The 23,747-nt window shown below is 38.4% G+C and overlaps 1 protein-coding gene across 1 annotated transcript in view; it reads left to right on the top strand.

Annotated features, from left to right (window-relative positions):
* Qpct (glutaminyl-peptide cyclotransferase) overlaps nt 1–23,747 on the top strand; it is a 33,381-nt gene that overhangs the window by 4,491 nt on the left and 5,143 nt on the right. Inside the window, exons 2-5 of the mRNA XM_047522795.1 lie at nt 7,998–8,144; nt 13,878–14,156; nt 20,529–20,705; nt 23,039–23,138. Of these exons, the coding sequence (XP_047378751.1) occupies nt 7,998–8,144; nt 13,878–14,156; nt 20,529–20,705; nt 23,039–23,138 (703 nt within the window). The remainder of the gene's footprint in view (nt 1–7,997; nt 8,145–13,877; nt 14,157–20,528; nt 20,706–23,038; nt 23,139–23,747) is intronic.

The raw sequence follows: 23,747 nt of genomic DNA, 5'->3' as shown, positions 1-23,747 counted from the left end.
TTTATACTTGCTTGTGTATTTGACTGAGTTGATCTCTGTGATGGCAAAAATGCAAGTTTTACTTTATTAACATGGAAATGCAACCTTAATGAAGATGGTTTTAGAAGATAGTTCACCTACTGATTCCTTATTTGATGAATTTGCCCAACATTTATTGAATGCTCAATATGAACTGCCGGGAGCCAGCCCTAGCAACTCCCCGATTCCTCGAAGGATGGGTGGAGGCGGTGCAGAGGAATGAATCGAACCCCTGGAGCAAGTTGAAGCAAGTGCTGCTCAGATTTATTTTAGCTCTTCTTTTATAGTATTAAGTAAAACAGGATTAAACAAGATACAAGTTATAGAGAAAGTACCACCAGATTTGTCATTCACCACACTTTCCAGCAGGTGTCTAACACATAGCGGGTACATTAAGGTCAACTTTTTATATTTACTTAAAGTTACTCACGTAAGCATATTACAGTGAAAGATATTGTCCTCTTTTCATCCTACTGGCCTTTGTTTACCCTTTGGTGTCAGACCTATTGTCAGCATAATGACTCTATTTTGTTTTCAGCTAATTTTACCAAACTGCTAAGTAAAACATGCACTTATCTTTAGCTCATATTGTTAGGTTTTTGATTTAACCTTAAAAGTCTACTCTGTTGCCTAAACAAGCTCAGTTAAAACTAAGTTAGGTTATTTACTGCCAAACAATTGATGTGAGTGCTTAATTTTTATCCTAATATTCCTTATGTTATTGATTTATCCTCTACCTACTGTGACACATATGTGAGACGTAAGCCAGCATAAACTACTTAAACAGTTAACATGCAATGAGGGCATTTGATGTTAAGATAATATTTTTCTAGTTGTTTGCGTATGCTGTTTCTTTGTTCTTAGTCCTACATTTCCAGGGTGACCCTTGACGTCCAAGCCTCTGAAGGAAGGACAAATATTGGCCATTTGTCCATTTACCATTAATATTAATTATTCATTTACCATTTTCATTGTACACTCCTGTAGAGGGAAGAGGTGGATCTGTGGGAGGTGGGTCCTTATACTTATTCACTTGTTTCCCTCTAGGTGGATACCACAAATGTCCCCCAATCCTGTAAGTTAAGTAGGGTGGTCCTTGCACTGTGGGGGCACAAAGTCTCCTGTTCTGTTTGTCAGGCTGTTTTACTGGTAAAGCATTAACTGGGGCAGGTGTGCTCAGCATAGGAGCAAGCAATTCCTGTAACTATAGTTTTCTAAAGAATTCCTCAAACTCTGTACCTTTAGACTTATTATGTGAGATATAGTACATTTTTTAAAGCATTCTTCATCCTCTCCCAAGCTCCACAGACTCCTTGAGGTTAAATTTTTATCACAACAATCCAGGGAATATGATTTGTAGTTGCGTAGTTATAAATATGATAATTACAAGAAAACACCCAATTCCTAGGAGAGATGCCAAGCCGTTCCCCATGCTAGGAAAGCAGCATGGCAGAAACAGTCTCCACCATCTCCCCCCCCTTTTTTTTATTTTTTAAAAGGAGAGTTTTGAGTTTTAGTTCAATGGTCTTGATATTGTGGATAATCAGTCAGAGGATGACTGGAGAACGTGAAAAAATAAGAATTATTAAGAGACTCATTCCCAAATTAATGAGAAAAGAAGTCCATTTTTTCCACTAACAAAATTAGTAAATGAATGATAAAATGTCGAGGCTACATCAGATGTTTCCAGGGTAGTAAGATGAGCTTGACTAAAAGCCCTAATCTCCTCCTGTAAAGAGTGAATGTCAGGAGCAATATCTATGTTATTCCAGATTCCTTTTAAGTGAAGCTCAATCTGTTGCCAGGATACATCTGTATTATTATAAGGGTAGGGAGTCACACAGATCCACCTATATTTGCAGTGACAACGGGTAGTTAATCTGGTTTTTAAAATTTGTATTCGATTACTTACACATAGCAAGGTTTCTTCTAAGGTAGTAATTCTAGTTTCTAATTTTTTGTCTATTAGTTCCTGAGTGGCCAAAGCCAAGGAGATATTCTGTGACATTTGCTTAATATGATTAGCAGAATGTATTTCCTGCACTAAGGCAGTTGTTGAGACAACATAGAGCTAAGTATTTCTATTAAAGCTGTAATTCCTAGAATAAGGGCTGCCACAAATCTCTTAGGTTCATCAAGAGAACGCACAATTGTTTCTAATACTTCAGTCCCTGGATCATCATACCAAGGATCATCTAATTTAACAGGTAGCATCACATAAGTTGGATAATAAACAATTATTAATGTGCCCAATCCTAAAGAGAAATCAATGCAATTAGACAAAATACACCCCTTACATACAATTTCATAAGTTTCATAAAATTTTTTGTGTAATATTTAGGTAACTATCCTTATGTTTAAATAGTAAGGCATAGGGTGTGCTAATGCAAGCAGAAGTCACGTGTGTCTCTAAAGGAGAATTAGGGTCTTTGTAGGAAAATCATTCCCATGGAGGCCAAAAGGCGAAAGATTGGCAAGAAGGAATTGCGATTATAGCAACAAACGTGTTTTCAGGAGTCAGCTGCATGCCTAGAGAGAGAACAATATGTTGTGTAGTAAATGTTAAAGCTTTAACTTGTCCCCAAGTTGGTAGGTTGCTCGTCCTTGTGGTCGCTGCGAAGCGTGGGGGAGGTTGTGGTCATTTGGTCATAAGGCTGAATTAATTGATTTGGAATCCACAAAGGTGATTCAGCATTCTGTGGGAAAACACAAGCATATCCTCTTCCCTTGTTAGTAAAACATCAGATCCTTCCCATTGTCCCATTAAGAGTTTTTTTTTCATTTAACCAAGGGTTTAACCGTAGATGTGTCTGTATTGCAATGTTTATCTATAGTGTACAGTTGTTATCATTTGTATATAAGTGATTTAGAACAAACATTGTATGTTGTAATACATGATGTGGGGAACTGTATTTAAACTCCCCCTCTTGTAATTTTAATATTTGAGCTTTTGATGTTTGATGATCTCTTTCCACTATTGCTTGTCCTTGTGGACTATAAGGAATTCCAGTGAAATAATGAATAGAGAATCTTTTACAGAATTGTGAAAATGATGTTGAAGTATAAGCAGGAGCATTATCTGTCTTTAATGCTTTAGGCATTCCCAAATAAGAGAAGCAAAAGAATAGATGTTGTATTACATCTTTAAATGCCTTTCCTGTTCTGGTGGAAGCAATTATGACATGAGAAAAGGTTATCTACACAAACATGAACAAAACAAAGCTTTCCAAAAGAAGGTATATGTGCTACATCCATTTGCCACTAGTCATTAAGAATTATCCTCCAGGTAAACAAGAATGAGCAGTTTGAAACCAATCATAAGGGTTCATCCATTTATTAGCATCAGTTTTAACTGTAAAGTGTATGGTGTTGTAACTCCATAATCCTTAACAGCCATTCTTAATTCCTTTAAAATTGTAAGGTAAAGGCTCCCATTGAGGAGGTTCATCAAATTTATCCTCAAAGACAACAGGAAAGCATGAGAAGGAAGTATTTCCTTCTTTTAAGGGCCTCCTTAACACCTCCTGTAAAACCCGCTGATCTTGGAGGTGGGGGCTTGTAACCTCTATATTTGGGTGGTGTAGGGGTCCAAATTGTAATAGGTGCCACTAAATCTTCATGATGCTAATCAGTGGCTGCTTCCTCTAAATCCTCATCCTTAGGGGAGAGCTCATCCTTATCCTTCACAGAAAAGGCTTCATCATTTCTCTTGTTTTCCACAAGAGGCATCTGCTCAGTGAGTTCCAAAGTGGAACTATTGATTCTCTTATTAAAGTTACTAATCTCTTGTTGTGGGTTCAAAATATCCCTTATGAGATTCTATAAAGAAAAAAACATCTACTGGCATATTTTTAGGACCATGATGGTAATAGTAAACTTTCATCTGTTTTCCGACCTTTCCCCAGGTTACTAAGTCTAGAGTACCCTCTTTAGGAAACCAGGGTGAGCCTGTTTGTACAAAGTGAAAGAACTTCTGTAACTGTGGAGTAGTTATGGCTATACCCTTATTATGTAGCATATTTTTACTCGTATCCTCTTTCTTTAAACTCAGTATGGCCCATTGCTTCTCAAAAGTTCTGACTTATTCTCCTATCCTTTCCCAGACTACTTTCTCTCTTCCGGGGAGCCTGCAGAACCCTCAGGAGAAATCCTATCCCCCCTGAAAATATGCTTACCTTCGCGCCCCACGTTGGGTGCCACTTGCGCCCCCACCAACTCCCGGGTTCCTTGAAGGATGGGTGGAGATGGTGCAGAGGAATGACCCGAAGCAAGTGCTGCTCAGATTTATTTTAGCTTTTCTTTTATAGTATTAAGTAAAACAGGATTAAACAAGATACAAGTTATAGAGAAAGCACCATAAAATTTATCATTAACCATACTTTCCAGCAGGTGTCTATCACATAGTGGGTACATTAAGGTCAACTTTTTATATTTACTTAAAGTTACTCACATAAGCATATTACAGTGAAAGATATTGTCCTCTTTTCATCCTACTGGCCTTTGTTTACCCTTTGGTGTCAGACCTATTGTCAGCATAATGACTCTATTTTGTTTTCAGCTAATTTTACCAAACTGCTAAGTAAAACATGCACTTATCTTTAGCTCATATTGTTAGGTTTTTGATTTAACCTTAAAAGTCTACTCTGTTGCCTAAACAAGCTCAGTTAAAACTAAGTTAGGTTATTTACTGCCAAAAAATCAATGTGAGTGCTTAATCTTTATCCTAATATTCCTTATGTATTGATTTATCCTCTACCTACTGTGACACATATGTGAGACCTAAACCAGCATAAACTACTTAAACAGTTAACATGCAATGAGGGCATTTGATGTTAAGATAATATTTTTCTAGTTGTTTGCGTATGCTGTTTCTTTGTTCTTAGTCCTACATTTCCAGGGTGGCCCTCCACGTTCAAACCCTTGAAGGAAGGACAAACATTGGACATTTGTCCATTTACCATTAATATTAATTATTCATTTACCATTTTCATTGTACACTCCTGTAGAGGGAAGAGGTGGATCTGTGGGAGGTGGGTCCTTATACTTATTCACTTGTTTCCCTCTAGGTGGATACCACAAATGTCCCCAATCCTGTAAGCTAAGTAGGGCGGTCCTTGCACTGTGGGGGCATGAAGTCTCCTGTTCTGTTTGTCAGGCTGTTTTACTGGTAAAGCATTAACTGGGGCAGGTGTGCTCAGCATAGGAGCAAGCAATTCCTGTAACTATAGTTTTCTAAAGAATTCCTCAAACTCTACCTTTAGACTTATTATGTGAGATATAGTACATTTTTTAAAGCATTCTTCATCCTCCCCCAAGCTCCACAGATTCATTGAGGTTAAATTTTTATCACAACAATCCAGGGAATATGATTTGTAGTTGCGTAGTTATAAGTATGATAATTACACCCAGTTCCTAGGAAGATGGAATAGGTGACCTTGCCAAGCCCTTCCCCATGCTGGGACCTTGTCAATCAGCATGGCGGAAACCATCCCCACCAATGAACCAGCCCATTCAGTGGCTCTGAAGAGGGAGAGAGGTAAATAAGAGACAGTTCAACCCTCATGTCGCTAACAGCGTGTACGAAATGAAGATTTTAACCCACAGGAAGAGGCCTCCACACTGTAACCCAAGCGGGTAGGAGTTAGCCAGACGAAGAAGAGAAAGAGCCTGTAAGGCAGACAGTGGCGCTGCAGATCCAAGGTGCCCAGGGGGCAGAGCCTCAGAGTGCTTTGAGGGCTGTTTGGATGTCAGGTGACCAAAGCATGGTAAGCAGGGGCTTGTGATACAGTGGGAGAGACAGGCAGGCTCCTGTTGGGAGGGTAAGTAGTAACTAACCGTGGAAGTCCTCAGACTTCTCGCCTCTCTTTTCTTCTTTTCCCATTTCCATTGTTTTGTCTTTTAGCTTTAGCTTTCTTCTTCAAGTGCTATTTTGAGACCTAACATGAGGACTTCGACCTGGAGTTACCAAGGAATTTCAGATGGCAGTGACAGATTTACTAAAGAAACAAAGCTAAGAATGTATTACTAATAAACAAATAGAAACCTGAAAACATTCAGGTACAGCAACAGCATTCAGGAGTAAACTGGGAGTGCATAGATGAGGCAGAGCACAGGATTGGAAGCCCACAGACCAGGGATCTCTACACGGATTTGCCTGTAGCTCTCCTATAGCTTTGGATGATAAGCTGGTTTCTATGAACCTCAGTTTCCTCTGACATAAATTAAGGAGGTTGTGCTAGATCATCTGTAAATGGCTTTTTCAGCTCCAACATTCTATACCTCTTTAGTGTTTGATAGAAGACAATAATAGAACCAAGACATTGAATAGTTACAATAATAGTATACATATATTAACTAACTTAATTCTAAGTAGCCTAGGATGTAGTGTTATTACCTCCATTGTATATATGACAAAATAGAGCCTTAAGGAAGTTAAATATTCTAGCCAGAGTTATAGTTTGTTAAATACAGGATGCTGAGTTAAAAGATGAATTGAGAGGATCCATCTGATCCAACAGCTGTGCTCTTTTGCATGATAAATCCTGGAGACTGGCCATCTCAAAATGTAGTGAAATCTAAGTAATTAGGCAATAAGCATTTTCTAATTCCACAGTTTCTCACCAGTAGTTTATGTGGAGTGAAAACATCTGCATGATTATTTAAACATATCCATCTCACACTGATCCAGGAAGGATTGTAACTAGACAAGTCTCCTCCCTCAATTTATCTTTTGCATTCCAAAGAATTCAGTATCCTTATGACACTCTCATCATCCCCCTCAGGGAGGAAGTCATCTGATCAATCATCTACTTCCCTTTGAAGAGGACTAACACATTTCGTCATTGAGTAATAAACATATAATGAATGAATGATTCATCATTTCTATTATCATAAGAAAATACAGCATGTATGAAGTCACATCCAAGATGCAAATTTGAATGTTAGGTTTATTTAGCTTTTCAAATTTCATTTTAATAAATAAGTGTACCTAAGAGTGTGAATATTAATAGATTGTTAAAATAATTTTAACTGAAGATTTTTTTAAAGTTTACTATTTGGCAAGTTGTAGAATCATTAAACTAGGATTGAAAGGAATGGCAGCAATATCTGAATCAGTACTGTTCAAGAGAAACATATAATGATATGTACATATATAATTTAAAAATTTTCTGGTAGCTATGTTACAAAAGTAAAAAACAAGTGAAATTAATTTTAGTAATGTACTTTATTCAACCCAATATAGAGAAATTATCATTTCAATATTAATCACTATAAATTATGCATGACATAGTTTCCCTTTTTTCATATTGTCTTCAAAATCCAGAGGTGATATTATACAAAGCACATCCCAATTTGACTAGTTACATTTCAAGCCCTTGTTAGTTACATGTTAGACTGTTGGCTACCATACTGGATAATGTGAATCTAGATCAAATTCTTTTATTAGTTTTTTTCTGGGGGGAAGAAGAAGTTAGGAGACCTACCTGAGTTCATGCAACCTACAAACAGACAACTGGAAGCTTTCGAATACAGCCTTTCTGATTTGTGACAATACTTATTCTATAACAACACTGCTTTTTATAAAGTAAGTATACTAACAAAGTATATTGTTTTGTTGGCTGTAGTTTTTTTTAAAATACTGGATTTTCTTAAGAGACCCATAATTGATATTTTTATACCTAGTTTTACAAAGCCGTTGTTCAGAAATCATTGAAATTTACACAGGTAATAAGTGTGAAACAGTCATTCCCAGGTTGAAAGCATTCTGTCAAGTTTGTTTTTAAAAGAAGCTGCCAAAGTTTTTTCTTTTTTATCTTTCTAGATGGAAGAGGCCAATTTCACAGTTGAGTAGTTTAATTTACCTCATGTGATATAAAATATCCTCTTATTTTTGAGAGTTAAAGCAATTATTTGCAAAGGTGTCAGCCTGTCTTAAATATAAAGTGATAGTCAGTTAAATAATTTCATTTGATCCTCAGAATTACCACCAACCAGCCATTTTGAATTCATCATCCCTTCAGCAAGTTGCAGAAGGCACCAGTATTTCTGAAATGTGGCAAAATGATCTACGACCCTTGCTGATAGAGCGATATCCGGGATCCCCTGGAAGCTATGCGGCTCGGCAGGTGAGAAGATGATGCACAAATCTAAAGGTTGTCGATGATTTCATTTTCCCATGAAGGATGATGTCATGGCTGAAGTTCTGAAGTATGTAATATTCAGATTTGTCACCTCATTATTCATTATCATAAGCAATCATGACAATCAACTATGAGTAAATGTCTTCTCAATTAAGCAATACATGTTTACCTATTAGGTCTCTGTGTGAAATCTAGGTCTGAAGTACCAATCCCTGACCATTTCAATAACATGCCCTAGGCTCCTAACCCTTAAACCCAAGATCAACTTCTTTTGACAGTCCTTTTATGGCATCTCTGGGCAAAGAGTGAATCACTGTACTGTCAGCTTTCTTTTCCCTTAGGGAAATTGCTTTCTCCCCTGAGGCATGATGAGCTACTTTTTCTAGAGCAATGCTTCACAAACTTCTGACATTGACCCACAGTGAAAGTATTTTTTTTTACATTTTATACACCCAAACATCAAGATATGTTTAGCTGAAACCAAAGTTTTATAAGAAATGCTCATTCTCATTATCTGTAATATTCTGGTATATTGTTATTTCTGTTATTTCTGTAGTTTTAAAAAATACTGGTCATGACTAATCACTAAACTGATGTCAAGATTTACTAATTTTACCACTGCTGTTTGGAAGATTCTGCTGTCAAGGTTGGAATTAGAAATTACCTGGCCTAGACCCTGAACTTCTCTTTGCCTCCTTAGTGTAAGTCTTCCTAAGTAATCTGAAATCTCACCTCTGAGTATCTGCTTTTTCAAACTAGCTCCATTTTGAGGGGCATCTTGATAAGGAATAGGACTGGCCCCTCAAATCCTCCTCTGAAACTATTCCAACTGCCCTCCACTCCTTAGGTAAAAGATCTTGACACTGGCTGCCCAGAAAGACCTGCAAGGTCTACTTCCTGGCTTTGGGCTCTTCCTTTCCTACCCACTTTCTGCCCCTTGAGTCTTACCAGATAGCCATGTAGCTGTCGCCCCACCAGCCTCTTGTCTTTGTCCAGTCAGCTCCTGCTTGTCTTAAGAAGTTAGATGGTGGAGATCCTAACAGGATCTTAGTGCTTTCTAACCTTTAGGCAGATGGAGGAACAATAGTGATGATGACTGAGTTCCCCTGAGCACTTTTACATTTCATTTGTCTTCAAAACAATGCCAACTGTGGGTGCTATTATTATCCCAAAGCTAAAAATAACAGAGGTTTAGGTTATGGAATTAATTTGCTTAAGGTTATATGTGTAGTAGTGATGAGGAGAGAATATGGACCCAAATATGCTTGACTTCTCCATCCTACCACTGGAGAACTGGGAGGAACCAACTCTGCGTTAGGCATACTTGAACAGTTAGTTCCAGTTCTGTGTCTTCTCAAACCCAAGTTGGAGTGTGCGGTACATTCCATTCGTTTCAACAGTGTTCTCTGGGCCTCTCCTCTCAAGCATTTTCTTAAAAGCACTCACTGGTACTTTCCAAAATCCTAAATTCCTCATTAGAAAAAATACAGGTCTATGGTGCTACTTGATTCAACCTTTTTCATTTTCCCACACCATTTGCTCAAAAGGCTGTTTATACCTGGAAATATATATATATACACTTTAGGTCTGAATGCCTTGCCTGTGGGTTCTAAAAGTCAATAAACACAGTTACAAAATACATATTCATTAAAAGTTGTAAAATCCACAGTAACATTTTCTACTGCTCTTAGGGGTGGAGGCAAAGGAGAAATTGATTGACATGTTTTAGAATGTGTTGGGAACCAGGCTGGGCCGTCTGTGCATGATCTGGCTGATGGAGCAGTAAATCACAACAGGATGGTTGTGCTGGAAATTTCACTTAAGAGATTCAGTTTTAGAATTTTTTTAAAAAGAAAAATCACCGTTAATTTTTAGAGACCTGTCCCTAAGCTGTGAAAGACAAAGGGTTTCCCCTTTTGAAAATGAGGTAGATGAGAGAATAATTATGAGGCAACTACACTAATAACCTTAATTTGATTAGGATGAGAGCCTTTCACTCAGAACTGAATTTAAGAGTGTTAGCATTTTTTCCCCTTCTGAGCCCTTTTGAGAGCTAGATGAGAAGTTTTATAATTCATAAAGCTACTGGGTTATAACTAGAGAAGATCCTCAACTCTGAGAAACTGTGGACTTGATATAAAATTGGTTAATAAATTAACTTTTGCAGTTATCAGTAAAGATATGCATTTCTACACATCCTCTTTCAGGATAAGAGAATATTTTGAGGAATCATATGTTATAGTTGACAGTTGACACTTTTATGGTCTTTGATCAGTGATCCTAAAACTGTCTATTGGATTATTAGAATACTTTTATTTGAGGAAATAACTTGTTCATAGAATAAGTAATGTGAAGGCATTAAATTTTGCAGTAGTCAGTGATTTTTATCTAAGATAGGAATAAAAAATAACTTAAAAAATTAGGATGATAAGGCCTCATGAAGGAGCAAGGAATATCCTTTGTCCTAAAGAAGCAAACCAGAAAAGTCAGGACCCGGCCATCGTGCTGTGACAAGCGTGGCCATGTGGAGAAGCCACATGTGAGGTGCTCTGGTCAGTGGTTCATCTTATCCAGCTTCTGGTCATCCCTGCCCAGGCAGCTCTGCAAAAGTGAAGAAGTCATCTGGAGATGGATTCTGCAGCTCAGCTGTACCAGCTTCTAGGAGTTTGAGGCTCCTCAGAGAGAACACAGACATGGCGGAAGAGAGAAGATACTCAGTTGTACTCTGTCTGAATTCCTGCCCACAGAACCTGTGACCTTAATAAAGTGATTTTTTTAAATGTTAAAAACAACCAACCAACCATACCAAAAAAAAAAAAAAAAAAAAAAGAATTGGTGTACGGTTTGGGGTTGTAGCTCAGTGGTAGAGCACTTGGCTAGCATGTGTGAGGCACTGGGTTAGATTCTCAGTTTACACCCTCAGGTGCTATGTGGAGGGCCCTAGGCTTGCAACCCCTCACACTTTTTGCATCCAAGATGGGTCTGAAGTCCACAGTGACAGGGTGCAGCATCTGACAACAGTGTTTGTAGATAAGTCTACAAATACTGGAGAGTCCGCTTCCTCCATACAATTATGGTCTACTGATGTCGTTGTTTCTCAAAATCTGGAAATTAGAATTTAAGTTTAATTAAATTAGACCCAGGATCATTCACTAATGTTAACTTAGAATTAATCCCCCTGTTGCTCCAACTGGAAGTAGAATGTCATCAAATAGGCTCCATATCAGGTCTGAAGGGGCCAGTTTTTCATTCCCTTGGAGTCAGAAAGTACAGCTGCTTTAGACTCTGGTATTCTAGTACTAAGCATTATGGTTTGGGGTACCTTCTCTAGACTTGTAGTGGAAACTTGCAGACCAAGTTTGAAAACCAGAAGTACAACCACCAGGGTATTGGTGATCTAATCAGATTTTGATTGTTTATAAATATTATTTATCTCAGTTGCTAAGATAAATAAAAATGTTTATATTGAATACAGAAATGTTCCTTCAGGAAGAACTCTTTTTCTTAACTTTTTTTTCCTGTGAATTTTAGTATTCATGTAGACATCAGAAATTATGGCCCAGACCTTGTTAGTAGTTGAGAAATGAGTTTGTGTGTGAGGCTTCTGAGCAATGCTAACAGATAAACTTTTAAAAATCCCAGTTCATTTTGCAGTCTACTCTTGGTGTTGAAGAAGCCATTTTATGAAGCAGTTTCTCATCTGGATACCAGATGTTCTGGAGTATACGCTTTTTTTTTTTTTTTTTTTTAAGATGATCTCTTTTATGGAAAAAATTTTTATGGTCTAGGGATAACTCATCTTCATATTTGCAAAAGCTTATCTTAGCTGCACAGTCATTCCTCTATTCAAAAAGCTAGTGTTCTGTATTATGCAATTTTATATATTCTTATTGCATCTACCCTAATTTATTGCTACAGCAAACCCATACTTAATGGTAGCCTCTGTAAGCAAAGCACAGTGCTAAGAATTGTGGAGAATAACAAAATGAGTGAGATACAAATGCTGATTTCACAAAGGTTAGGAACATTTCTTTTGATGATGTAAGAAGATAATACGTCAACTTGTAATAGAAAAAGTAAGCTATGACAGAGACAATGCTCTGTAGTCCACCAGCCACCCACAACCAAAAGCAAGGGTTGAATGAAGAGTTGAGAATCATATTTATTTGACCTGTTTAGGACTGGCTGTAGAATCAGGATCTTACCCCTGTTAAGTTCCCTTTCTCTGGAAACTTCCTGCAATAGTTTTTCCTAAGCTCTTGCCTACGTGCCATGTCACATTAGCAGGCAGCAGGACACACAAGACTTGGCTAGCATAGAAAATCCTATGTTTCCTTGGGGGATAAAAGAACCCTCCCATTTGTTTCCAATTATTTTAGTTTATTTGTTCATCTTCTTAAGGTCCATCCCTTTTGGTTGTTAATTGTAGGGCAAATTGTTAGTTATTCTGATGGTTAGTTTGTCATTTTGAATTTTTTTTACTTGTTAAAATTAGTCATACATGACAGAATGCATTTGTGCATTTTGATAAATCATACATAAATGGAGTATGAATTTCTCATTTTTCTGATTGTACATATTATAGGATCACATCAGTCATCTGTGTGAGGTAATAATGTCTGTTTCACTCTATATCCAATTTAAGGCAACTTACAAAGATGTATATAATATTTGAAAAAAGAATACAGTGAGAAAAATGAGGCTAAGGGAAAATAAGGATGGGAAAGGGAAAATGAAATAGCAATGAACTCATCCATTACTTCTCACCCCACAGATTTTAGGTCATTAAGGAAGACACTTCCAGTCCTGGAAGTGATGGTCCTTTCTCCACCTGTAGTCACTGTGTTGCTCATAAGGCCCATGGTGACCAAGAGGGCATAGAAAGAGATTCTTTTCTATTTTTCCGAGCATTAGCAGTGAGGTCTGGACTTGTCCTGGATGCAGAGGGAAAGCTTCTTGATATCTAATATGGATCAGAGTTTCTTATTGATTCTTACAGTGGGCAGGGGCCTCAAATATCCCCCATCCATCCCCTTGTTATGAGCTCTTTCTCCATTACCCTTTGCAGGTGGGTGTTGATTATCTTCTGTTAATATTCATTACATATGAAGCATTTGCTGACCTTGGGGCATACGCTATGCATTTGGGACAAAAACAGCTACCATTTGCAGTTCCTAGTTTCAAAGAGCTTAGAGACCCGTAGGACCCTGATGTATCTTATTTCTCAATCATGCCTTCTTAGCTTCTTAGAAATATTAAAAGTTGACCTTACATCTCTCTGTCCTAATGTGTAGATATGTTTATGATATATTGTTAAATGAGGAAGGCAACTGGGCTGAGTATTGTGTAAAGCAGGATTCTTTTCCTATAAAACAAACAACCTTTGACAAATGTATGTGTCGGTGTGCTAACAGATTCATATAAGCAAGAAGAAGCTATGTTGAAAGACCTACATCAAACTGTTAACACTGGTTCATATTAACAATTGGCTGGGATTGATGGTAGGAGGAAGGTTAGGGGAGAGGGAGAGGATGAGCTTTTTCTTGAAATAGGAAAATTGCTAAGGTTATAAGAGCAATTAATAACAGTGTTATTACTATTATTAAGCACAATGAACATGTACTGTGATTTTAAGAAATACATCACATAAAACTTTAAATACATAGTTAACAAATGAAAACTGTTTAGATCTGAAATTTTGTTTTTTGTTTTGATCAGCACATCCTGCAGCGAATTCAGAGACTTCAGGCTGACTGGGTCTTGGAAGTAGACACCTTCTTGAGTAAGACACCCTTTGGGTACCGGTCTTTCTCAAATATCATTGGCACCCTCAACCCCACTGCTAAACGACACTTGGTCCTCGCCTGCCACTATGACTCCAAGTATTTTCCCCGTTGGGACCACAGAGTGTTTGTGGGAGCCACTGATTCAGCAGTGCCATGTGCAATGATGTTGGAACTTGCTCGAGCCTTAGACAAGCGACTCCTTTCCTTAAAGGTATCTGCTTTCCTTTTGTTGACTCCTAGGATAACATACATTAGCGGTAACTCAGAGTGAATGCTGGAGTCCTTGGGGGAGTGAGAAGGCCATACGGAAATGGAGACATTTTGGTACATTTTTGTAATCTGCTTTGAGATGATATGAGGTTGAAGAAATATTAGTTGGAAGATCACATGTTTTGAATTGTCAACGATGGGCAATAAGCCTAAGATATATGTGACATTGCATGCATTAATTGGCCCCTAATTTGTCAACCTTGAGTACATACTAAATTAAATGCAATGTTTCTTTACAAATAATGAAGGAGGAAGGTTGGTACAGGCCAAAGTATGAGAATTATGTTTTATAATAAACTATGTTTATTTCTTCTTGTTTTTACAGCCGTGAAACATCACAACCTTCTGATCTGAGAGATGATGGGTCTTGAGTTGGGGGAGGGAGCTGCAGGGAAGTGGTGCCAAAGTAGAGTGGGTAATTCAGACATATCAAGATGAAAAGCATGAAGCAGAAATGCATTATTGTTATTATCTCTGAATCTCGGCTCAATTTTATGTAGCATAGCAGAGCTTTTGTTATGCTCCCAGCTCAAAGTACTTTAGGGACTCTCAGATGTTATTTCAGTCTCTGTGTTCTTAGGGGCTATTGGAAAAAAGCGCTAAACTAGATGAAGACATTTTGTCCTGATATCACTCATAACCAAGTAAACACAACAAAGCAAAAACAAAAAACTTTGTTCATGGGCAGCAAATATCTTTTCTTCCCCCAGAGCTTTATGAAGGGTCCAGCCTTTGATACAATGGGTGTAAAGAAGTAAAAGGTTTATCTTGTAATTGAAGTAATAAGAGATATTTGGTTCTATTTTTGCTGGATGTCCTGAACTTGAAGAAAGCAAGGATTGTTTATACCCTCTCAGTATTAATTTATCTGTTTTTTTTCACCTTGTTTTGTTTTCTGAACCTTCTATGATACTTTTATCCCATGCCCTACCCTGCTTTTAACATGTACCTTTCCCCAGCAATTGGGGAGATAGTTCAGAAACTAATAGAACAGCTTAATTTTTCATATTTTCATTTCTAGTGTAAGGACATGAAATGAGGTGTTATGTAAAGGTATAGTTTTGTGCAGCTGGTGTGTTTTCTCTTGGTGAGCAGCTTTACCTTTTTCCACATAGTTCACACATGTTTTTGGTGACCAGAAATAAAAAGTACTGAATGAATTGTTGGATGGGGATTGCCATTAAAAAATTTGAGCTACCTTATACACTCTCTTATTTGCCTTTTCTTTCTTTCTTTTTTTTTTTTTTTGCGGTGCTGGGGATTGAACCCAGGACCTTGTGCTTACAAGACAGGAACTCTACCAACTGAGCTATCTCCCCAGTCAATTATTTGCCTTTTCTATTAGAGGTAAAGGGTGAAGTGGAGAATTTTTTAAGGCTGTTTTTAAATGTAAACTTGGAGGGCATCAGATTTATTCTTCCAGTTATATTTTAACTAAATTTGCATTCAGGATTTATTTTAAGTTCTTCAGCCATTGTAGACTGGTCAGGTGGTGGTGGGAAGCCACTTGGGAAATAGCTGGATAGGAGACTGAATTATTATTTCTGTTCTTTGCAGCCCTTCTTTTCTCCAGTAATAGGATTTTGATTACACATTCATATCTTTTGCCTGTGACTTTACTGTGCCCTCCCTTGTAGTAAGTTACACTCCCTCATCCTTTGACTCTGGACTTGGTTATTGACTTGCCTTTGTCAGTGGGGTGTTAGTAGATATGACATGAGGCTGGGAATGTGCTTGCTGTCTCATGTCTTTTCTGTCACCCTGAGAAGATCATCCCCTGGTTGGCCTTCCAGTTCCAACAGGAGGATAAGAGACATGTAGAGCAGAGGAAACTCACTGAATGCAGGGTAAAGTAGAAGCTGCTCTAGCAGAACCCACTGTAGGCCTGTTGTTCCCTAGCTGACCTATGGGAGATATGTCCCAGGAGCATTTATAATTATTGTTTTAAGCCACTGAGTTTGGGGTGACTTGCTATACTATGTTACTGTGACATTAGCTTAATCCATTAATTGGGGATGATTGTAAATAATTCACCAACTGTGTGAACCCTGATAACTAGGCATTTATAATATTTCCATGAAGACCTTCACAAATCAGGCCACACAGATTCTTCTAGCTCCATTGTACAAGCCTAAATTACTAGAAATTGAAGGCCATTGTGATTTTCCTGTCATTCTTGAAAAGAAGCAAATAGAGCAGATTGTCTCATGGGACTCAGGGATCAGTGTTCATGACAGTCTAGTCCTATCTAAATGAACAGATAATAAGAGAACAGAATGAAAGTAAGTCACTGCGCTGATTGTGGGAATCACCCTGCTGTTGAAATTTCTGTGAGGCACCTGAACCTTCAAGCCTGCAGAAGATAGAAACTACCTCCTAGCACTGCCCTCATGTTCTGGAAGTATGCTGTTTGATTTGGAGCTAGAACTTTGGAAGTATTAGAAGTTCTTTCAACAGCCAGAAACTTAGAATGTCTCCCCTGAAGAGTACATCTTGCATTTTGCCAATGAGGAAATCTGTTTAGCTGCTTGGTACTTATGAAACCCTGAGTGCTTGTATGTTGCACAGATAGGTCCTTTGCTTAGTGCTATCAGGAGTTTTGGGTGTTCAAAATGAAATGAAATTGTGGTCTAATGAAGGAGCAATATTAAGACAATCAAAATGTTTGGCAACAAATAACTTAGTCTTAAGATGATAAAGACATTTTTTTTCTCTTTTTTATGAGTGCACCTTAAAAACAGTAAGAAAAATTCCATCGTGGAAGAAAGTAGGGCACACAGGCTTAAAGGAACCACAGTTTATAAGTCTGTATAAGGAGCGCTCTGATTTTAGATTTCCAATTCATACCAGCAGGTAGGTGGTGTACCCTAGGTACCTCTGCAGAAGATGAGAGAATATTTTTCTAGAGAATCAAGGAGTTTCTGAACTTGGAGAAATCAGATGTAGAGAAGAATGAGCGATAATGAGGTGCCACAGGGAAATCAGGGAGATTAAGTGAAAGGCTACTCATTGAACAATGAGATGGTGAGTCTTTCTCCCATTTCCAGCACCAGGTAACCAGCAGCCAGCAGATAGATACCAATCAGATAGGAAACTGGAGAATTGGAGAATGTGGATTAATTTATGTCACAGAGAGGGACCTTTGGAGATTCTCAGTGAAAACACTTCATGGACACTAGATTGCCCTGCAGCAGAGTTAACTGATTTTTGTCTTTAACCAGTGTTTTAGTACCTTATTCTTTAATATGAATGAACATGAAAAATCACCAGACATTTAAGAACAGTCTCCATCATGAAAGAAAGCAAAACAAATAATAAAAGTGAAAAATGAAGTTGCAAGAAATAGAATAGTACAAGGAGCAGAAGATGATGTGACACTATTTCAATATCCTTAAAGAGAGAAGAGTAGTTACATTTATGAAACAAAACCAGCATATCCAATAACAGGACGGTCACAGAGTAAGAAAAGACTCTTGAAAATTAATAATACTATTTTAAATATTAACATATATAGAATTGTAGTGGTACACACCTGTAATCCCAGTGACTTGAGAGGCTAAGGCAGGAGGATTGCAGGTTGAAGGTTAGCCTCAGCAATTTAGTGAGACCTGTCTCAAAATAAAAAACAGAAAGGGTTGGGGATGTAGCTCCGAGGCAGAGTATCCCTGGGTGCTTTAATTCCCAATACAAAACAAACAAAAAACTGTTTTTAAAAAAAATCAGTGAAAGAGTTGGATTCTAAAGTAGAAATCATATCTTTTCCAGAAAGAACAGTAACAAAAGAGATGGTGATTATTTCTGGAAAATCATTCCAGGAATCCTAATAGATCATATAAAAGTGAGAATAAGAATGGCATTGGGCTTCTCAGTAGAAATCATGGGAGCTAGAAGACAATGAAATTGTGCCTTAAAATGTTTAAATAGAAATAATTTGCAACGCAAAATCCTCATACCCAGCCAAATCAAATATGAGAAGAGAATGAGGATATTTTCAGAACTGTAAAGGCTCAAGAATGTTCGCTCCCAAGTACTGTTTCATTTTAGAAGTTCCTTAAAGGTATGCTCCAGCAAAATTAGTGAAAAAAATCAAGAGGAAGTCATGGGGTCTGGTCTCTGGGGCCATATAGGAGAGGCAGAGGGAATCCCATAGGGCATAATTGTTGTGCCCTGTTTTTTCAATCCCAAAACTAGTTTATAACTTTTCATTGTGTAATTGTAGCATAGTTGTGATTCTGTTCATCACACATGCCACTTAGAAGGTAACCAGAGCAGCAGTGTATTCACCAGTGGCACATGGATGCACATTTGTCTTCTTGGGCGCTGCAAGTCGTGAGTCTAGAGGACAGTTTAGTAATAAGTGATTTTTAAGTAATACTGGCACAATTTTTTAAAAAAGAGTTTTACGGAGTGGTCAAACCCTTCACTTTTTTGCAAAAAAAAAAAATTGTTGGCATAAAATTTGTGACGATTATGTGGTAAAATATGATTCGAAGGCTGAGAGTTGACTTTTGGACTTAGCCATATAGAGGTGATAAGTGTACGCTACAAGAGCAGTTTCAGTAGATGGAGGAGATGAAGCCTGATTGGGGTAGGTTTAAGAATAGGAATTGGAGACAGTGCAAATAAATAAATCTTTCAAGGAGTTTTTATATTAATGGGATTAAAAAATAGGGCAGTAGTTGGTGGAAGTAGTGGGGTCAAATATTTTAAGATGAGGGTTGCAGTTGTGTGTTTGCAGGTTCATGGGGATTATCCAGCAGAGATAGAAACATTGATGGTGTAGGAGAGAAATGGTATTGGCTAGTGCCATGTCCTTGAGCAAGTGCGAGGAGATAGGATTTCGAGCACATGCAGAGAGATGGCATCTAATACGAGCACTGCAGAAAGAAATCGAGGTCATCAGCTGGGCGTGAGCTGGGGTGAGGTGCTACAGGTTAGGGAGAGGAGGAATGTGAAAAGCTGGAGTGAGGGTGAACGAACCGAGAATAGTGTGATGTTCCCACGACATGCCGACTTGAGGTTTGTGGTCATGAATTTTAAGCGAGACCAAATAGTGGGGTTGGTTCAGCTCCACAGGAGCAGGCACAAGGTAGGTAGAGAACTGGACTTCAGTGTTTTGCCAGGAAAGTTTGACCAGGCAGAGAGAGGCAAGGGAGCGAGTAGAATGACGTACTGCAATCGAAGCTGAACAGGGAGTGAGGTGAGGGTATCGTGGGGACCAAGGGCTGTGAAAAGGTGGAAGATTCAATAGACGAGTGATTTCAGAGGAGTTGAAGGACTGCAGGGACTTCACAACCAGAAGCATCAAAGTTGTTGCCCAACAGTGGAAAGTATAAAATGGATCAAAATCCTACTCACCTCAGTTCTGTTCAGATACTGTGTCTTTTGCAAATCTTTCCTTGATGTCCAAGGATTTTTGCCTCTCACTCTGTCCAGCTTCCAGAGGGCTTATGTTACATTCGTGGCCCTTGGCACATTTTACCATGCTCATGCATTTATTTTCTCTCTCCTAACCCAACTAAAGTATAGGGTCTTTCAAGGGAAAGCCCATAATAATTCTTAGTGTCCCTGTAGCCTGCCTTTCTAGGGCAGATTCTTGAACACAGTTTCATTAAGAAATTTCAAAGTTAAATAAGATGAGAGGTAAGAAAGATGTGCATTGCTTCAGTCTGGGTTCCCCAGGAAGCACATTCTGATGTGGAGTGTAGCATGTGGAGTGTAGCATGTGGGTCGGTTCGGAGGGAGGATGAAGGAACGCTGGCAGGGAAAAGACATGGGACTGGACAGAGAGAGAAGTCAAGCTGCAGTGCAGGTTCAACAGCAGCCTCGGCCAATCTCTGGGGAGCTCTGGAGGTGCAACCACTCTTAGAGAGCCCTCAGTACCCGTCCAGGCTAGTGAGAGGACGTAGGACAGGCCCAGGACGGGCAACCCAGGTTGAAGTGGCGGACAGCTCTCCCAACAACCAGGGCATCGCATTCCCTTGAGGGGAACTGGCGGCCTATCACAGTGTTCATTGCAGCAGTTCCATCGTTTCATAATTCCCTGGGGAGTAAAAACAAATGTAAGACTTCTATTTTCAGGGGGACAGAGAGAAGGTGAGATTTATATGAGTGTAGATCGTGGGAAATGTGATGCCGTTTGGAGAGGAAGCAGTGTGAAATATATTTTGGCAGTTTCACTTGCTTTGGTATCTTCCTTTCTTCATGCCATGTCTATTTTATTAATAAGAGTGCTGTTTTTAAATATTTTAAATCATCACAGCGTTTTGTTCTCTTTTTTTTTTTTATTGCTTTTTTTTTTTTTTTTTGCCAGAATGACTTAGACTCCAAGCGAGATCTCTCACTTCAACTAATTTTCTTTGATGGGGAAGAAGCTTTCCTTCACTGGTCTCCTCAAGATTCTCTGTATGGGTCTCAGCACTTAGCTCTGAAGATGGCGGCAACCTCACACCCACCTGGAGCAGGAGACACCAACCAGCTGCACGGCATGGTTAGTCTGGGTGATTTCCAGGGTGCTGCGGCTCGGGCTATGCCTCCATAGAAAAGGTTGCTAAAGCCAAGTAAAGACCTAAAAGTGCTATGAAATCCTTGAAGCAGAGTGTTTATAGTAGAACATTCCTTGGCAGCCATTGGGTTTTTGAGGAATCCCAGAGCTACAAAGAATGATTCTGGGTTAGAAGCCATGTTTGACGGAGCTTAATTAAAATGATATCAAAAATCAGATTAAAGAACTGTCAGATTCAATTTGGTTTAATGGCAGCACATTCCCCAAGGACTGCGTGTATCTGGAGAGAGCAAATGCCTTCTGTGAAGCTTTTGTAAAGGCGAAGGGGACTTGGGTCCTGGGAAACGAAGTTAGAGTGGAACGGGGTGAGAAATTTCTCAATGTCACGAAAGAATTGTAATAACTGCAGTGTTTATATGATATTTTGATGTGTTGGTTTTATGTGGCATTTTTGACATGAGGGTTGGGGACATTTTGATGCCGCCTTAAAACCCTGCTACTATTAGTAGGTAATGGACCCAACACACAGCCTTATTTTCTCATTCCTATTCTTGGGCTTATACTCCATCCCTAATCCCTCACCCTATCCCTGAATCCTATCCTGACTCTGACACTCTTCCCGGGTTTGATCTTTATTCATTCCCCAAGACTCCACGAACTCCAGCTTGGGACCTTGTGCTACCCATGAGACTTCATTCTTCCCAGTATGCTGCGTCCATCCCTGATCCTCAAGCCATGTATAAATGATAACCTAGTCCTAAAGTCTCCACTCATCCCTGTCCCTTGCTCTAATGCTCACCTTCACCATCTGAGTCCAACTGGCCACATTTAATGTCTTCTGTGACTTTGCCTAACATACCTTAAGTTGGCATTGTCTTGCTCATCAGGGTAAGAAGATTATAGTCCACACCTCATTCATTCACTTGTGCCCAGGAGACTAAGAGGGTCCAGAGAAGGAGAGAACTGGTTGACCAGTGAGTGTGGGAACAAAGTTATTTATTTTTTCTGTCCAAATATCTGAATCCACAGTGATAGCCAAGACCATTCCCCCTGTCCCAGAAACAAAATTTTAGTAGCTTATCCAAACTTGTTAATATGTTCCTTTTTCAAAGGTTACTTTTTTAAAAATAATGCATACATTTAATTATCATTCATGAGTTTATATATACTTCCTCTTTAGAATCACAGACTGAAAATATTCATCGACTATGTGTCAGGATCTACACTAGATATTTACCCACACATCATTTCACTTATATAAATCAGGAGGTCTTAAGCTAGGAAGTAGTCTTGAGGGAGTCCTCATGCCTGCTGATGCTTTATGGCTTAAATAAGTCAAGGAACACTGGTTTAATTATAGAGGCATATAACTAGAGGGGATCTTTAGGGATTAGCTAGTTGGAGCTCCTTACTTGATTCACAAGCAAATGGAAATCTGGAGACACAATGTTATAAAGCTCCTTTACAAGGACTTTTCTTTCCTGTTCCTTGATGGATAGTTACTATTCAAGTGCTCTCCAATATACTGTCATGTCATCACAGATGAAGGGTAAAATGGATAATTAGAATGGAGTAGAAGTTCTGACAGGCTTGGATTCCCATCTGAAAATAAATATATTCTTCTTTAATCTGTGTAATCCGGAAGTCTCTAATAGCCTTAGAGACATCCTTTTTTGGGGTACCTACGTGAAGAATTAACAGTTTGCCAATTTGTTCACATTGCATAAGCAAGATTGGAAAGTTTCCCAAAATAAGTAGCATACAATATGACCAAAGTTTTGTTCATTTTAAAAAATAATAAGAAACTTTTACTGTGTATATTTAAGCTGTCCAAGGTGGTGTTTTGGGGTACATATAGACAGTAAATGGTTACCGCAGCGAAGCTAGTTAAGATATCCATCCTCTCCTATAACTGCCCCCTCTTTGTTTATGTGGCAAATGCAGCTAAGACTGCACATCTAGAGGGAGTCCCAAACACAGTAAGCATCATTAGTGACATGTGACTTCTTCCTACTGACAAACACTACATTTTAAAATTCAGAATTTATTAACCACAGTCCCGAGGTTGTACATTAGATCATAGACTGTACCTCTTACATGTCTACTACTTTGTATCCTCTGATCTCTCTCTCCCCATTTCCTCCCCATTCCCTGACAGAGGCTTTTCTCTCTGAATTTAAAGCTCTTGTTCTTTTAAATAGCTCCCTGTATCATTTTCAGTTACTAAAATCTGATTAGCTTTGATGATTGTTTTTCCACATTGAGTATGAAACATACTTTGGTGACTGTGATTAAGCAACAGTATTTTTCTCCCTTAGGATTTAATGATCTTATTGGATTTAATTGGAGCTCCAAACCCAACGTTTCCCAATTTTTTCCCAAACTCTGCCCGATGGTTTGAGAGACTTCAAGTGATTGGTAAGCATCATTAGTAAACAGTAACATATGACTTCTTCCTACTGACAAACATTACACTTTGAAATTCAAAATTTATGATTTAAGGTTATGATTTAAATATGTAATACACCTTAATGGCCTTTTCCTTGCTTTAATGATAGTTTATAATTTCCTACTCATCTCGTTTAGTAGGGCCAGTTTATTTTCCTGTGTGTAGCTCTATTTTGAAAAGGAAAAGCTTCAACGTAGTATTTTAACTACATTTTATGTCTGTATATTCTTAGAAATGGTTTGAAAATATTTCCCCAGAACCATGTTTGAAGCATATTGGATGAATTTCTAGGGAAAACTTTACCCAGCAAAGCATGTTGACTAATGATGAATATTATGTCCGTATGATGATACCAAAAGATACTCCTTAATTTTTATTCTGTTCTCTCTCTCTACTTTTATCATCATCTGTTTTCTACCTTATATAGACATTATTTTCTTTTTGATATAATACAGTCTCAGCTAATTTTTCAAAGAAGAAAGCGATCAGGATACAAGAAAGGAGGTCCATGAAGAGCCATTTAAGTTTTAAGCCAAATAAGAGGATGTTTAGTAGGACAGATCAAGAATGGCCTGGCC

This window comes from Sciurus carolinensis, chromosome 13, assembly GCF_902686445.1.
Source record: "Sciurus carolinensis chromosome 13, mSciCar1.2, whole genome shotgun sequence".
Classification (NCBI taxonomy): Eukaryota; Metazoa; Chordata; class Mammalia; order Rodentia; family Sciuridae; genus Sciurus; species Sciurus carolinensis.
This window is presented reverse-complemented; position numbering and strand designations above follow the sequence as displayed.